Here is an 18,826-nt window from a genome sequence, read left to right on the forward strand (position 1 = left end):
GTCCTTGATGTACCCGTGTTTTTTACCCCATGTAAAAATGACCTTTTTATCCTTATGTGTAAAGAAGCTTTGTACAAAACCAAAAAAAGGAAATAAATTTGTTTCTTCAGTCATTTACTGTATGTGTTCATTAATGCTCATGTAATGGTGAAAGCAGTGTGCCCTTCAGTAGTGTGCCCTGCCCTCTAGTGTAGGCTTTTGAATTACAAGTATTACAAGTAAGTATATACAAATCTCAGGGGGACGTGCCCTTTAATGTCGAATACAATAAGAAGCGCTGCAACGTTGAATACAAAGAAGAAAAGCTCTGAAATGTCTTTAATGACTTTGAGAAAGGCAATGCCAGACATATGTATATTAAAAGAAGATTTTTTTGTGTACTGTATATTTGCCATAATTTGTCCCAAATGAGGATGCAAGGGTTAATGTGGTTGGTTACGGTTAACTAAAATTAGGAAAGAAACTAAATTTGAAAGTGCATTTGGGAAATTCATTTCCACAGCAGTTGCTTACATAACACTTACTGTAAGACATGTAGATACATGTATGTCACAGGTTGTATGTTACAGGTTTATGTTACAGGTTTACGATGCAAAGCCGTTTATCCAGAGGGACACATTTACAGTATGTGTGGCCTACTGCGTGAAATTGAAAGCATGAACGGTACAGTGGTGTCCAAAGTTAGGGCCAATGAATAAATTCTCTGACTCTGAGCCTGACCTCTTTATCCTCAAGTGGACCCCATGGTCAACATCCACTGAATCCTCCAGTGGTCACTGACCACTGAATGAGTGTTCTAACCCAGTGGTTATCAACCTGTGCACGGGTCGGGAGGGACCCCACAGGATTTTTTTGGAGGGGGTGGTCCCCAGATGACAGTGAAGTAACAATTTAAGGACTTGTTGTAAGACCTATTTAATAATACAAAAAGTCAGAACTGTCTGAAGTGAGTGGTGAAACAGCGCCCCCTGTTGGTACCATAAACATATGGACATATTGGGATGGACATAGGGACATTGTTGTCCCTTGGAGTGGTTGCACCAGTCAAAAAGAAAAGGGCCATTATTGCATTTAAAGTAATCAACAAACTAACGTTGAAGTCAAACGTTGACCTAATTGTCAAATAATATAAGATTTTTCTTTTTTGTAAATAGCCGATAGCTACAAGCTCTTGTTGATCTGCTATTGTCACAATATGACTGTGGGCGATATTAAGTGCTGCTCCACCATACTGGTCAATCCAGTTCCGTTGGACTTCCAACATCGTTACTCACTGACTCAATTCCAAATGACTTGACAGCGTCCTTGTGGGCTGAGCTGGGTATAGGCGAGCAGTAGGCCTACTGTACAGTGAAGGGGTCAACAAGGACCTGTTTGTCAGAAAATTAGTGGGAAAGTTTATTATTCACATTCTTTCAAACGCGGAAAGTGTGTTTGGGAAATTATTTTGAAAGAATTCCAGTTGTATGACAACTGTAAGATCCGACTGGAGATTTTTGTACAGTCAAGATGTGCTTGAATCATAAATGGTAAATGGTGCATTTATATACCGCCTTTATCCAAGGTGCTTTACATAGATGGTGCATTACATTCACCCATTCACACACATTCATACAACGATGGCGGAGCAAGGCACCAACCAGCACATCGGGGGTTTAGAGTCTTGCTCAAGGACACTTCGACACTAACTCTGGGGGAGCCCGGGTTCGAAATGGGAACCTTGCGGTTGCCATCCGGCCACTCTACCCCTGAGCCACCCCTGAGCTTATAATACACACTTCAAGGAATAAGAAAAAGCAGACAGTGAAAACAATTGACCCCCTCTTTCCATTGGGGGGTGGTCTCATTTAATGGGCTTATGGAGAATCAAATTGAAAAGGAATATACTGTAAGATAAGACACATTAAGGTAATTGTATTTCCATGTTATGCATCTACCTATCGCGGCTGTTGGGTGTTTTAATTGACGTAAATAACAAAAATAGCGATAAAAAGCGATTAGTGGAATTTATATCATTGTCCTCGAGTGAATCGGAGGGTTGCTGGCCTGAAGCTCATAAGGAAAGGAATTCCATTTCTAACTTTAGGTTCAGCAAAGTCAATCACTCACGGATAAGCGGTTGAAGATGGATGGATGGACGGACGTGACCCGGATCAGGTTTCCTGGTGAAGGGAGGTCAAAAGGAGGGGTGAGTGTAGCAGTACTGCATGGCTCAGAATCTCAGCCTGACAAAACCCTAATATCTCTCCTATTCCCCTTTAGGCTACTGGTGATGTTGGCTCACTACGCACCGCGGACGGCGGGAGACCAGGGTTCGAATCCCGGGCGTGACGAAAGTACACAACATGTCATTAACTTTGGTTTCCACTGTCACTGACGTCACCAGAGGAAGTCATCCATCACAAACAGTGAAAGTAAACATATTTCAGTTCACAGCCGATATAGTATGATGCAAGACAGGTAAGGACATTAAGTCAAGGAACTAAAATTATATACAGTAATGATCCATACCGTAGTTCCATACGGCATTTCAGTGAAACTGAAAGCTCAGATGTCAAAATGTCTTACAGTAACAGCCTACTAACCTACTGCCTCGCTTTGATCAAATCAGGCAAATTCCCCCCATCCAATTTACTTCCTTCTCCTGTAAAACAATTCATGCAAGTGCTCGAGTGCGTGCCTGTGTGACCTGTGTAACACCAGGTGAATCCCCCACCTGTGACTATAAGAAGACCCACTGCCTCGCTTTGATCAAATCAGGCAAATTCCCCCCATCCAATTTACTTCCTTCTCCTGTAAAACAATTCATGCAAGTGCTCGAGTGCGTGCCTGTGTGACCTGTGTAACACCAGGTGAATCCCCCACCTGTGACTATAAGAAGACCCAGCATGGCCACACAGAGACACATCACGACACTTCTTATCTGACAAACAACTTCACAAACAGGTAAGGATACATGGATACCTATTTGGTGGTGGTTCAGTGTGTTCTGTATCTATAGATGTACAGTGGGAGATGGAAGGACAGAAGATACATTTAGAGGATCCTTTTTCACATTCTTTAAAACGCAGATCAGAAACACACATAGTGTGGGTGTTATTTTGAGACAATTTCAGTTGTATGGCAACAGCAAGATGTTGACCGACTGGAGGAAGAGATGTGATCTGAATTTTTATTTTATATAAACATTTTTTTTAAATTAGTTTTTGTCCTGTAATAGAGTCAAGATGTGCTCCATAATAATAGCTTTAAGTTAAAATATGACCCATCTTTCCATCTAGACCGTTCGGTCAAATAGCAATCAGGGACAGTGCTCAGATAATGGGGTTATGGGAATACAAATTGAAAGTAGGGCTTTAATTTATGAAAAAGAAAAAAAGAAAATACTGAATTTAAATACTGTGTTTTTGCAGTGGAAGAAGTTATAGTAACTAAGTACCTTTGCTCAATTACTACAATTTTGAGGTACTTGATGTACTTAGTATTACCATTTCCCGACAATACAAATATTTCTTATTTCATACAAATCAACAGATCAAGACTTTATTGATCTGTAGTGGATATTTACAAGCTAAAATATATCAAGGTGATGAACACATTAATGCATCAATAATTATAATTCAGTAAACATAATATAGTTTTTTGATGTATCCATTACTTTTGGTACTTAAGTACCGTAATATTTATATTTACAGTATATTTTGATGCTAAATTGTCTCTAATTTTAAGCCCAAGTGTGCCAAGTATTTAGGATTCTTACCATTTATACATTGTAGTATATTAGTACTTGTACCTTTAGGTACTGATATGAGCACTTTTCTACAGTACGTTGACTGTCAGTACGTTTATTGAACTTGGCCTTTGAATTAAAGTTGAATTGTGAACAACAAAGCTATAGCCTACATTAGGAAAGTGTCTGATCACATGGGAGGAAAATAAATTCAATAACAGATTTCTTAAAAATATATACATTTTCATTCACTGCGTTTGTTGGGTAAACTGGTCTGTGAAGCAGCTTAGGTTAGAAAACACTCAGCTTATTGATATGTTGCATGATACATTTTATTAAAGTATTTTACAATAATGAATCGACCTCTAGTGCCAGGTCTTTTACGAATTTACGCCATCCTAGATTGGGATTTACTGTATGTAGACCTGTCAACTTGTGCCTCTGTAACACTCACTAATTTATTGTCACTGGCCGACTTCTGGCACTAGCAGATCGACAAGCTCGCAACGGGTCGGGTTTTCATGACCCTTTAATTATTTTTAATTAGATGCAAGAAGGTGGAGTAGGAAGTTGAAACTACTTTCTCACAAAACAATGTTCATCTGAAATATTCTGGAATGTTGTGACGAAAAGGAAAAGTGCATGTTTGTAACCCGTGTTGAGCATGATGTCATTTCTGTTTGGGACGGCTGTGCAATATGTGTTGTGACTAACCATACAAGAAAGACAATTTGAATGATTCTGTCGGTACGCAGACAGAAAATACAACTGCATGCAACACATGTCTCTAATCAAAGTTGAACCTGAAAAACATACAATTAACTGTATTTCGACCAAAAACGCCATTTTGTCAGCGTTAATTTAGAACCTAAATCTGACATTTTAGTTTTTCAGAACTGTCTGAAAATAAAACATGCTATAAAATATTATTTAGTTTATGTTTTTGAATATAACAATGAATATAACAGTGGAGAAAAAAAAATGTGTAGCTGTCCATTTGGTTACATCTGTACACTTTAAATTAAGTTTCAACAAGTCTCTCTCTCCGTTTCATTCTCTCCATCAGATTATACCATGCAGAATAAACGGATGTTTGGCCAGTCTCTCCGGTGTGTGCTCAGTCTCACCCTGTTGGTCTACCTGTGGCAAGTGGCAGAGGGCCGCAGACTGAGTGTGGACAGCTGCACAGTCAGCGTCCACACACAGGAACTACGAAGATACTACACAGAAATACGAGAGACCGCTGTGAGTTTAATCAAATGCACACGCACGCACACGCGCACACACACACACACACACACACACACACACACACACACACACACACACACACACACACACACACACACACACACACACACACACACACACACACACACACACACACACACACACACACACAACAACATTGATTGATTGAATACTTTGACAGGTAGAGGGAACAGGTAACCTGTAGGTCTGCTAAAATTATTATTTTCCCAAGAAAGCCTATATGGCTTGTTTCCATTGGGGTTCCTGTGTACTCAAAATACACAATCATTCAAAAGAAAAGTCACCATGCTTTGGCACACCACTTCCTCTGTCCAGCTAACCTGCGATCATTGTGTTTTTTTTAACATGCAGCTCGCTGGAGACACTGAGATGGCAGTGAGACTTCTAAACAGACCTCTGATGAAGGGTGTCCAGGTGAGCATATAGCTTTGTCTGTCCTTTCTGATTCAAACCTCTGTCAAGCATTCTTTATCTGGCTTTATATACCCATTGATCCACGATGGAGCCACACTGTTTCCATGTGAACCTCGCTATATCAACCAACCAACCAATCATATCAATATTCATTCAGCAATGCTCTCCAAAGCGAGTGACTGACGTGTGCGTGTGTATAGCCATGAATATTTGGGTTCGTGATCATTCATGTAAGTCACTGTTTCCAGTGAGTCGCGAGAAAATATATTTATTTTGTGTTTCCTACATATATATTATTTCAAAATATTTCAAAATTATATTTCATAAATAAAATGAAACAATCGCATCATTTCCATAAACAAATAAATAGAAGTTTATTTTCACTATGTTTGGATCCCAGGCAAACGTCCGATTTCTCTTTTGGGTCTCATGCTAAAAGGTTTGGAAAACCACTGATTATAAAGTAGCACATAATGTGCTGTGTCTGACCTTTGACCTGTGGCCCGTCCTTGTCAGGAGGGGGAGGCGTGTTGCTACCTGCGCCTCCTGCTACGTTTCTACATCGAGAGAGTGTTCAGCAGCCACCGCTTGTCTCAGCCACACCACCGGCGCTCTGCTAGCGCACTGGCTAACTCTCTCCTCGGCATCAGAAAAGAGCTTAAACTATGTGTAAGTAGACACGCACGTGCACACAGACACACACACACACTTGTCACATTTTGTTCAAAGACATTCAACATTATACTTGAAAGAAATAACACCTTTTTATCCTAACTAAACTCTACCTAGCGCCCCTGAATGGCTGCTAATCCAACCCTTAAGCCATTTGAATAACATGTATCAAGATGCGCGCGCGCGCACACACACACACACACACACACACACACACACACACACACACACACACACACACACACACACACACACACACACACACACACACACACACACACACACACACACACACACACACACACACACTACACACATTAAAACATTAAAAAGTGATCCATTAAATTGTACTGCACCCATTCAATTCTACAAATTTTGTTGACATGATTGTTGGAATCAACTAATTTTGTCTGTTGTGCAGCACTGCCACTGTGGAGAAGAAACCCAGAGGTCAATGGACTCCCTGCACGCTGAGTTTTTGAAGGTATATATCCATTTAGATTATTATAACACCCACTCAGCCAGTTACTGTAGTGTACAGTATATCCTCGCTCCCACATCAACAGTTCATGTTCTGACCTGTAGATGGTGCTGAGGAGCTGGCTACGGAAATAATGAAGTAATTGACCCGAAGGCCAGAATGCTTTTCATTGACTTCCATAAGGGCAGTCTAATAGAGCGTTGCAGTCCCGCCACCTTTCAGAACAATGAGGGCACCAGAAGAGAATTTCCCATTCATTTTTCCATAGATGTTTCAGAAAGTATTTATTTAAAAGACCTTTAAAGCCTCCGACAAAGCCAACTGACAATTCATGAAAACAAACCCAATTTTTTGGGTGAAATAAATCATTAGAAAGAAGAAAAACTAAAAAGAAAAAAGTCTTGTAGACTGCCCTTTTTTCTTCTTTCTAATTATTTATTTGGCCCAATTCTTTTTTATTATTGTTAGGCCTATGTTTATTTGTCAGGAACCGAGTTAGCTTTGTCCTAGGCTTAAAGGTCTTTAAATAAATACTTTCTGAAACGTCTATGGAAAACAATTATGGGAAATTATCTTCCGGTGCCCTCGCAGTGGGCGGGACTGCGACACTATGTGCCTATAATGCATGGGTCTTATTTTACATTAGCTAGCCACTTGAACCTGTATGGTACTATAGCATCCATATTCTGAGGGAAACATTGCGACGTGAGCTTGCAGATCGACTAAATTCATGAAAATTCATTCATGAATCAAACATAAATAACACAATAGATAATGTGTAAATTATAATCTAATCTGCATCACAATTTTGTACAATATGTAGTGTGTGTGTGTGTGTGTGTGTGTGTGTGTGTGTGTGTGTGTGTGTGTGTGTGTGACCTCTCAGCTGAGTGGTCCTGAAAAACCCTGAATACCTCTGGCCTAATTCTGGCCTGATTCTGAGGACATGTATTTAATCGTAAGATGTAAATCAGTAATATTGGCTGCATGCAGAAGGGATTGTCATAATGAGGATGTCTAACAGAAATACCTGTTCTCCGTCCGTCTCTCTGCAGCTGGACACGAAGCAGGCGGTCCACAAGGCTTTGGGGGAGCTGGACACCATACTGGGATATCTGGAGGGATTTTAACACTAGTAGGAGCCATGTGGATCTGAAACAAATGATCACAGAACGGTCGTAGTTAATGACTTCCTTTAAGTACTTTCTTTTTTTGCGGCTTACGCCTTTTATTGGTTTTTTTGAAGGGACAGACAGTAGGCTGACAGGAAACGGGAGAGAGATGGGGGAAGACATGCAGTAAAGGCCGTGTCGGGCTCGGGAGTCGAACCCGCGGCACACTGCGACTGGATTACCAGTCGGGTGCCCAGACGGTTACGCCACCGCCTGGGCCCCTTTAAGTACTTTCAAAGAAAGATTCAGTAGAGACTAGAGAATGAAGTTAGCATTATCTGACACACTACTTAAGTAAGCAAGTTTAAAGCTGTTGCTGTTTTGTATGTGAAATACTTGAATGTACTTGTACGTGTAAACCACTAATTTGAAGAATCAAATGGTCCAGTAGAGTTCTCTGTAGACGGGGGTGGCTGTTACTCTAATTTCATGATGCAATATAAAGACTGTAGAATATTTATATATCTATTAAAAATGTGATTTTTACTTGACCTTTGTTTGGTTTTTCTATCTCTGCTCATAGCACTTTTACAATGTTCAAGTTCATGTTCATATTATAACTGGTCATAATTCACACAGTAACAGTGGTTGCTCTATCTAGTGGTAAACAATGAAAATACATTTGAAATTCACATGAAATGTGTTACATGTGTAAAGTAAGTAAGTAAGTGGTACATTGTACAATGTATATGTCCTGATGAAGATTTGATTGAATTGAAACGGAATACAAATACAGCGAATGCAGACTCTTTTCAGGCCTGACGTCGAAATACAATTTCTGAAAGATTTGAGGCACATTTTAACGATTTTTCAAAAATAGCAGACATACAAGCTTGTAGCAAGCCCCTCGGTGGCTCGCTATGTAGATCTGCTATTTTTCAATAGCTAAATTATAAGATAATGTTTAAAACACCAATAGGGGTTCCCGCTTAAAATGGGTTAAACCTGAGCCAAGGATTTGCATGCACTGCCTTCCTCATGCATTACAGAACGTTTCCCTCATCACTTGATCAAACAGTATGTTCCACCAGTCACGGTCAGTGGTAGGTCAGTGCGGTGCATTACTGTAAACAATCATGAAGTAATGTGTTCTCTCAGTTGGATATAACAGTCATTTCTGGATGCATTCTAGAGACTGCATTTGAAAGCTTGCCTCGTGGCGTCTAATATGCACAAGTTACATTGTAGCTTATGAAATTAGGGTTTGATACAGCTGACAGCCCGTGCCAATTAGGCTACTGGTGTGCTGTGCTCATAAAAGCTGCATATTGTGCATAACATAACAAACATGCAAATATTATTCATAAAGATGAAGCCGGTCAATTTGAGATATGGCTCAAGTGCGTACAGTCAAAACTGTGGGAGGAGTAGCGCGTCAAAAAAAAGGTTACTCTAGTGGAATAATAAAGTGTTACTAGAATCTGGTTGCCACACTAAAAAGGCAGAAAAGCCGAAAAAAAAGAAAACATCAGCCATCACTTCCAGTAATAGCCCTCCCCACCTTGTGGCAGCCGAGGACAAAGTACGTACGGTGACACGGTGTACAGTACATTGTTGTTTTGCCAATTATTGCCAAGAACAGGTTGTATTCAGAAGACCGGATATCCCGTCCAAGACCCAGCCAGCAGCTCCTCTGCTTGTTCTCTCCAGCCAGGAGAATTCCAATGCAGAGCAGACGCACGACAGTATACTTCCATAGTAGAAGGTTCAAGCATGGACTTCCTTTTCTCTTCCCACTGGCACTGCTTAATGTTTACTTAGCGGGTGAAACGCTATGTCTTTGCGGCGCACACCGGTGTGTGTCATGTCATGACCAGAGCTTCACAGCGGTGTGTGTCATGTCATGTCATGGCTACTCTACTTCTATGATGCAAGAAAGATGTATTTGGCGCTGCACTGCGGCGACATGGACTAGGGCTACGCTTGCATGCGGGCCCTTTGTCTAAGACACATTTCTTCCTCGGGAGACTAATAAAGTATACAATACAATGTCATGACCAGAGCTTCCGTTTCGGAGGGATTCTCCGGTGGTGGAAAGTAACTAAATACTCACACTGAACTGCAGTCTTAAAAACCCATTTCTGACCTGAGATCAGATTCTAAAAATGTCTTCTACATCCTGACAGTTTTCTGAAAAAGCTATGTTTCTATGAGAGACAGTCAGACGTTCTTCGATTTTTCAAAAATAGCAGACCTACAAGCTCGCAGCGCGCCACTCGGTGAGCTTGTAGATTATTTTTCAATAGCTAAAGCATAACATAATGCTAACACCAAAAGGGGTTCCCGCCCAAAATGGGTTAAGTAAAGTTTTGAGGTATTCTTTACGTTACTGGAGTAGGCCTATACTTCCTACTACTACTTTTCTTTTTTCTCTACATGTAAGAGGCAAATGTTGTAGCCTTGACAACTTTAGTTATAGTTACTTTGTATATTTTGATTATTAGGCTATTACAAAACCACTTCAGCCTTGAAAATAGGCAATCTACAAGCTCACAACTACTGTAGATCTGCTATTTTCAAAGGATTTTTATACATATTTTACAAAGATTCTGAGAACTGGTGGATGCCAATAGGCTACTTTATACTTTTACTCAAGTACATTTTGAATACCGAACTTGTAACAGACTATTTCTACAGTAGGTTATTGATACTTTTGCGTTTTACTTAAGTAAAGAATACTTAATCGGTATATAACCGACAATCCCAGGCTGCCACGGACTGGGGTTCTGGTTTATGTGTGTTTGCAGCAGCAGTAGCATAAACTTCAACAATTCTCACTCTCAACTGCCTAATCTAGTTTTATATGGTTCCATCCTCACTCACTCCCACATCAACTGTATGTCCATGTCCTGACCTGTAGATGGTGCTGAGGAGCTACAGCTAATGAAAGAATTATATTATTGTGTGTATTATGCAGTTATCAAGAATGGAAACTCAACACTTCCAACTCAACGCATGGAAGTCACTGACTTCCATGCATTGTAATGCCTTTCTCTAGTAATCCAATGTGTTTAATATTTATCCGAGGACAGCAATTTAACCTAAAAATAACGTATTTTCTATCAATTACACACCCCATGAAGCCTAGGATTTGTGGATATTTTTTTCAAGCATTCCTGAGCCAATAATCTGATAATTTAGGTAAAGGGATCTTACAATAGCAGTTCACATCACATGGTCATAACTAATGTAACAGTGGATGCTCAGAACAATTGGATGCCTCATTTAACAGGTAGATATTTGTATAGAAAGGCCTAAATAAGGGACAGGGATCGCAAATTAGTCTTGGTAAGAAACCCTGGTTTCATGTTTTAATAACTTGATACGTTGTTTTGTTTTTTTGCCCTGACCCCTTCCCTTAAAAAAAAGAAAATGAATGGTGTCCTTTAGCCAAAGGGAGAGGAAATGATTGCTCAACTGCAATAAATCTGAAATTCTCATCATTGGCCTCGCCACACTCACCCCCTCCTCGAAACCTCGTGTCATCCTTGCCCCCCCCTGACAAAATGGACTTTTTTTTCACCTCTGCAACATCGCCCGCCTTCGTCCCATGCTATCACACACGGCCACTGAAACACTCATTCATTCTTTCATCACTTCCAGACTTGACTACTGCAATAGCCTCCTGTATGGCGTCACCACCAAGGTTCTCAAAAAACTACAGTATGTACAAAACTCTGCCGCCTGCTTGCTCACCAGGACCCGATCCAGGGACCACATCACAGATCACACCTGTCCTAACGTGAACTCCACTGGCTCCCAGTCAAGTATAGAATTAAAATACTCAGCATCACATACAAAGCCCTAAACAACCAGGCCCCCCAGCTACCTCTTTGAACTAATCCAACGCCATGCCCCCACCCGCTCCCTCAGGTCAAGCACTGCCAACCAAATGGAACCCCACAAGTCCACTCACTGTGGAACCCACTCCCAACTCACATCAGAGCTGCCCCCACCTTCGAAACGATCAAAAGCACACTCAAAACCTACCTTTTCAGACCTTTGGTCTCTAGTTTTGAACCTTTTCAACTTTTTAACTAGTTTAATTTTTGGTTTTAGTTTTTTCGGTTCTGTAAAGCGACTTTGAGTACCTTGACAAGCGCTATATAAATTGTATGTATTATTGCTCCTCCCTTAGTCAAGTGACTAAGTCAAGTGTTTGACTGTACTCTGTAACGTTTACATTTCTGCATAATAAAGTATTAAATCCATCAGCCATCATAATCATCATTCTGGCATGGTACAGTACATATTGGTACTGATGTCTCAGCAAAAGATTCCTCGCACGATTCATCAAAAAGATTTGAAAAAAAAAAGTTTCATGCCTATACATTGCGAAACTAGCCCACCAAAATAGGGCTTACGTAATTGTGGTTAACACCTTCACATATACAGATGTTTTTTGCACACATGGAGATGTACTGTACAGTACATGCCAATTGCCGGTGTGCTCATTAAGTTGCACATATAATGTGCATAGTAAGCATTATGCTTAATGTAAATAACATATGTACAGTATGATCCGCAGAACAGGGTTCCTAGACCCCCACACTCCCTCCCCATTCAGATTTATGGGAGTTTGAATGAATGTTATGTGCAGGATGTAGGTTGCCTATATCCCTGCCGTAAAGCATAGCTCAGTGACACATCATGGTTTACTTTAAACCATCAATATTATTGTATTGCGAAAAAGGAAAATAGTTCATGATCGAGTGGAAGTGCCATTTTCTGGTGTGGGTTTGCTGGCTCAGTATATTTAGTTTCACGTGCACTACGTACTGTACAGTATGTCTCCTAATTTGGCTTACTCAGCAGAATTAAATAGAAAGATTAGAAGTAGATAAACCACATAGTTCTCGCTGATGTGTGCATTTCTACCCCCCAAAAGAGGATATTAAATTATTAAAGAGGACATGCAATATACTGTATGAGCAATGTAAGAGGTATAACAGTAGCCTATATGGGAGTTTAGATGCAGGCAAGGAATGATTTTCTACAACATGGGTCTTCAACACGGGGTCCGGGATGGTGGGAACCGTTGGGAAAGGTCCTCAGAGTAGTTGCTACAGGGACGGGACGGGACGGGGGGCAGCCAAGTCTTTGCATGATAGGAACTTTTTTTACATTAGCTAGCCACTTGTCTTCTACATTAGCCATCCACCGAAAAATTGCAGATACAACTCAATGCCTGCCCTCGCTCTGCAAGGAGTTGCTAGGTGAGCTTGCAGATCGGCTATTTTCAGCAAATAAGTTTGCTTTGGTGTGGATGTAAAATCACCTTTCCTACATCTCCTACACCTCTGTCTCATGCCACCATCTGATATCACCATCACATCAATGTGAGTCAAGAAGAGAGTACAGAACAGAGTTCAGATGCAGGTCATGCAGACTTCAGTTTTGTGATGAAGTCAGCAGCAGGTCAATTATTGCGTGAACATAGTTTCCTGGGCTATTTCCTACTGTCCACGCCCATGTACTACTGATTATCTGCTGATGAACTGTCACATCATACACCAGTGGTGTACAGTAAGCGTTTTTCTTTTCCTTTTACTGTACTGGAGTATTTCCAATAAGTACTACTTACTTCTACTCCACTACATTTCAGAGGCAAATATTTATTATTTGCAAACCTTTTTTACTGAATGAATGAATGAATGAATTAAGTTTTATTTTCGTGTCCAGACAATTTCTTGACCCATCCCACATCACATTATCAGACACAGCAATTCAAAAACAGCAAAACAAAAACAAAACAATAACAACAGCCATACGTTCATATAATACAATTTAGTTATACGTCACCCTTCGCCTCCTATCCCATGCCCTATAGAGATACTCTGAGAAAGCGAAAACATGGTGACAAGTAACATGGTGACTAGTTACTTAGTAGATTTAGATTATTGTTATTACAAAACATACAATAACCAGTTCAACCTGCATTTCATTCGAAAAGGTAGTGTCGCGACGCGACGTATTTGCGATGCACTGTGAGCTTGTAGATCTGCTATTTTTCCCAAAAACACACACACACACACACACACACTCTATTCGTGCTCACTAACAGAGCACATTGGAATGTTGTATTGTACTGAACAGGATTAGTTGTTCCCCTCAGGTGAGAAATCCATCCCGTCTCTGCCAAGAACTACTGTGTTCCTATAATAGTGCTGACTGTGCAGTAGGCTACTGAAGTTGAAAGAGGCAATGGGATACTGGCAGAGAGAGAGGGATTCTACAGACTCACCACTCAGTGATCGTCACATGATGACAACATTTGACCCCATTTAAAACGTGCTGTGAAGCAGACAGTAACACGCACCACGTGTGTGATGTTCTGTGATTGATCTACATTGTGTTGTAACTAGTGGGATTCCATGTGAATGAAAAGTGCAATAAAAATAAAATGTATTATGTGTAAAAATAAGGCAAATTCCTGGCAGATAGACAAAACCACTATGGTGGTTATTGCTGCTTATTGCGGCCCTGCTTGGCCCCCAAGCTTCACAGTGAGCACATCATTGACGTTTTGCCCTGTCCAAAGACTAAAAGGAGGATTGCATTCGCTAAATAAAATAACTGTGTCTTCAACTGATCTGTATCAGACGGTACCGTATTTTACAATTGCCCTGTGGACGGCATAGAAACTTTGATATCTCTCATTGTACGACCTCGTCTCTCTTATGATCTTGTGTTTTTAGACTATTACTATCATAATCTATACCACCAACAGTGTATGAGTAGCAGGGCTTGGGTAAATAATACTATAAGCACTAGGATCTGAATGGGTGTGGTGTCCCACTTCAGCATTCCATGGTATAGTGCATTGTGAAGGATACAGATGCCCTCGTTGCCCGGCTGATACTGACAATAACGCACTCTGACCTGCGTACTCACCAACACGACATCGTTTGTTTTGATTGGACTGTGTCCAGTCAGCACCTATTGCACTCCTGTCTGCCCGGCACTTTCCTTTTCGCTCCTCTGAGCATTTTTCCCGTCAAGGGCTTCTTTCGTTTCTTAGGAATTGTTTTGTTTCCTTTGTTAAACATGCAGGCCTGTAAAGCCTATGGAACTGAGATTATGCAAAAGATGAACTTGACTTGACTAGTTGTGAATAAAATTGTGAATTGTAAATTAACGAGGGTGACTAGTAAATAATTGTATAAGGATGTAGAAACATAGCTGCATAATTGTCTAGAATAGGTATAGTAGGGATGTGTCGATGAGACATTTTGGCCGATATCGATATCCAATATAATTAATTGCTGGTATGGCCGATAACCGATATTAGCGATGTCGATATGTTAAAATAATTACAATAATTCTGTCCAAAATACATGTAACAGGGTATCTGCACTGCAGGCTTAGGGAAGTCAGATTTAAATGTAATACTGTGAGATGGACGATGACTGATGTAAGGCCTGAGTCAAACTAGAACTGGACTCAGAGCTGGGTGTGGCTGCGCACCTGTTGTGCATCATGGACTTGATCAAGGCACAACAGGTTAAATCAGTCATGTCCACAAACACTCAGGAGAGATCCTCTGTCCGGACAGTGGAGAGCTATCTGCTCTCCTGTGTAAACTAATAGTGATGCTTTCAAATTGTTATTCCCTTGACTTGGAGGAATAAAGCTACAGACTTAAGGAAGCTGCCCTGTGTTGTGTCCTTCCTTGCCCTGGGTGGGGACTAGTCGGTCACAAATACCTTTATTTAATATTGTGAGCTTGTAGATCTGTTCAAGCTGTTACTTTGGGCTTGTTTATCTGTAAAGACAGACCAATTAATTAATCGGTCCGATTGATTAATCAAACCAATACCGATTAATCTAAAAACAACTAGAATCGGCCGATTAATCTCCCATCACTATTGGGTATAGAGTGCAGAATCTCGTGTAGAAATGAGGTTGGTTTCAGTCATAATAGCGCGTGAGAAAACGTCAAGTGAAAATCACTTGACGTCTTTCCCAATCTCACAGGCTGTGTATCCTGTCAACAGCAGTGTCAGCAGCATAACCCATGCAAGACCTGATATTGACTCTGAGCCCCCCACCACACGTATAAACGGTACTTTTTGGTCAAAAAGGGATTTTGTTTCCACCGGGAAAAAAATACTTTTAGTTACTCCAATGCGCCCTCTACCGATATTGCCCAGAGAATTGCCTCATAGAGAATATTTTTCCTCCCGTGAAAAAAATCCCTTTCTGGCCAAAAAGTACTGTTTATACGTGTGGTGGGGGGTTCAGAGTGCTCCCACTAAGGAAAGTAGGCTTTCTAATGACACAACCCACCTTTGTTTTGGTGAGTAGCAAAATCGTTCTTTTTATTTACACTAAAGAGGAGAGGCTGGTCTGAGTTCCATGTGAGATTTAAAAGTGAAAGTAGCATAGCCAATGCAGGGCAGAATCATAGAAGCATTAGGCTATGGACCAGAGCTAGCCTACTGTGACAGACACAGACTTCACCTAATTTTGCTACTACAGGGAAAACATGCACACTTTACTTATGATACTCTTTATTACTCCGTTTGCTCTTTTTCTTTGAACTCTTTGTTCTATCCCTTTGTTTGCTGTGTTTGCTGGTTGATGTCATCTATGCTGCTGCATTGTCTGAAGGAAGCCAAACAAAAATAAGTTTTACTCTATGTACTTGCGTACACAAGATGTAACAATATAGTACAACCTTGAACAGAACATAGTGTGAACACAGATATGAGTGATCCATATATGAGATGGAGTCAAATGATCAATCTCAATATCTGTCAGCGATAACGACAGTGACTAACCAGTCGAGCCAGAGGTATTAGTAATTAGATGCTACAGAGTTTAGTTAATGCCTGCTTAGCTGAGTGGATGACTCATCCACTCACTTCCAATAAACACAAACACACTGACTGCATCACAAACACGCACGCATGAGCTTGCACATGAGTTACTACAAAAAGAAACACCTGTGTGACGTGAGGGGCGCTCTCATCATCATACGTATATCATCACATTCTGGCCAGTCACTGGGGTCCTCACTTTTCATCCTCAAGTCCAATGCAGCTAAATCAACTTGTCACATCACAGGTTTACAGACCTGTGTAAAACAGGTGTAAAACGTTGTTGTTTCCGTTAAGGAGAATACAGAGAGAGATCAATAAAAAAACTACACATAGTACAGTATATCTAGTAGAAGTATAGAAGAATGCTCATCTGGCTATTAATGTTTCAATAGCAACAACCGACTACAGTGGTGACATCTGCACCTCAGTCTGTAGTTCCGACATTACTGGATATTATGGTCAGGAACTGTGGCCGAAAGAAGAGAATTGATGACTATGACGGTCGTGCATTATTGTGATATTTGAGGAAATTGAGCAACTTGAGCAATTTCCTCAGATAAACGTGCCTTACGTATGTGGTCATTCTGAGTCAGAAAATAGAGAGTGGGGTTATTGTATAGGGTTGACATGACACTGTGTAAAGCCCTAGCCACATCAAAGGGTCGAGGCGGTTTTAGCGTTGTCCCAGCGGTGTGTGATATGTCCTGTTGCACGTTGACCCACTACACGTCGTCCCAAGTTGTCCCAAGTGATTCAACGCATGGAATTCAATGGCCCAAACACCACACCAAAGGGTCACCATGCAACTCCTTGCAACCGTTTGGACCCAGGGAGTTGCATGGCGAACGTTTCGGACGGTCATTCAACCTTAATCAGGTTCAAAAATCATATCATCATACAACATCATCTCATTCTCAACCAATGGCACATCTCCCATCCAATCAAACGCTGGCCAATCACAATTTGCGTCCTCACTTTTGACTTCTCAATGTTTGGGTTTACACACTTTTGTTTACACACTAATAAGAATCCTAGGCACTGGACTACAAAGATCTTTTAAAAGGTTATATGGGTCAGATGAGGTGACCATATATGGGGTGGGCAAGTGCATGTCTGACATGCACGAGATGCAAAGAGTGCTATGGGGACATTTTTCTATAGCATGTGTCAACTTCCTTCCTTCCTTCTCCAGAGGTTAGTTGGTCACTCAGTACAAAGTTGAGACCTTTCTCTATATCATGAAACATCTCTATCCTGGTGATCTATATTCCAGGATGTACAAAGCCTGCATGCACCATCCAATGGCCTGGAAGGGACAGTGAATGGCTTGATGAGCAGTGTTGTACCCGAACACGTTCAAAGAACGATAGTTCACGAACGTGTTCTCGTTTGGGCTGAACGTGAACTGAACATACTGTATTTCTGCCTGATGAACGTCATTGTGAACGCGTTCATTTCTGGCGTGTGTGAACGTCACTTTTTCTCGTTCAACTTCGTTCAAGAGTGAGTGGGGGGGGTTTACAGATTCACGATTCACAATCTTCACTCTGTAACTTTAAACATAGATTGAGGGCCAGCCTCTTGAAGTTACCCTCTCCAATTTAACGTAATGTAGCGCATACACGCTCGCACACACACACACGCACGCACACGCGCACGCACACACAGGCACACACACTTCACAAGTGTAAATAATGTATTTCTTGTTTTTGTTTTTGTTATTTTCCATACCTATGTTTGATTACTTTGTCTTAATATTTGTATATTACTATTTGTTAAATTGTATATTAACTTTGGTGAGAACCACATATAAGCCCTCCCTGGGTTTCTTTTCTCACCTGCACACACTTCTTTTATTGATGTTACCTTTTTGTACTGTTTTTATTATTGTGCGAAATAAACTAAACTAAACAGACGTTCGTATCCTGCCACGACGTTATGCTGCTTTCACACGGGCAGATGCAATAGATGCAAAGCTACACTAGTACACCACCTACAATAATAGTTTGTAATATTACGTATTATATAGCTATTATAATTATGCAAATGATTAGGCTATAATTATTACTTCATTTATGATGAAAAACGAATTAATAATAATGATCACATTATATTCAAGCCAATTAATCAACAGGATTATCTCAATTCACGTTAATGTTTGTAAGGAGGTTGCATGATGAATATTATGTTAACCCCGAAACAATTCCAGTTACTGCCCTCCCCCCAAATGGGGATTCCCATTTGGACAGGATTATAAATG

At 40.7% G+C, this 18,826-nt stretch overlaps 1 protein-coding gene across 1 annotated transcript; it reads left to right on the forward strand.

The window, feature by feature from the left end:
• The first annotated feature begins 4,904 nt into the window (after positions 1-4,904).
• Positions 4,905-7,847, forward strand: il19l (interleukin 19 like). The gene is made up of 5 exons (XM_080779844.1): positions 4,905-4,975; positions 5,354-5,416; positions 5,933-6,085; positions 6,510-6,572; positions 7,625-7,847. Exons 2-5 carry the CDS (start codon positions 5,372-5,374, stop codon positions 7,697-7,699), a joined length of 336 nt encoding a protein of 111 aa, XP_080635970.1. The 5' UTR covers positions 4,905-4,975; positions 5,354-5,371; the 3' UTR covers positions 7,700-7,847.
• Positions 7,848-18,826: the final 10,979 nt, after the last annotated feature.

This window comes from Protomyctophum bolini (assembly GCF_963924005.1).
Source record: "Protomyctophum bolini genome assembly, chromosome: 2".
NCBI classification, from domain to species: domain Eukaryota; kingdom Metazoa; phylum Chordata; class Actinopteri; order Myctophiformes; family Myctophidae; genus Protomyctophum; species Protomyctophum bolini.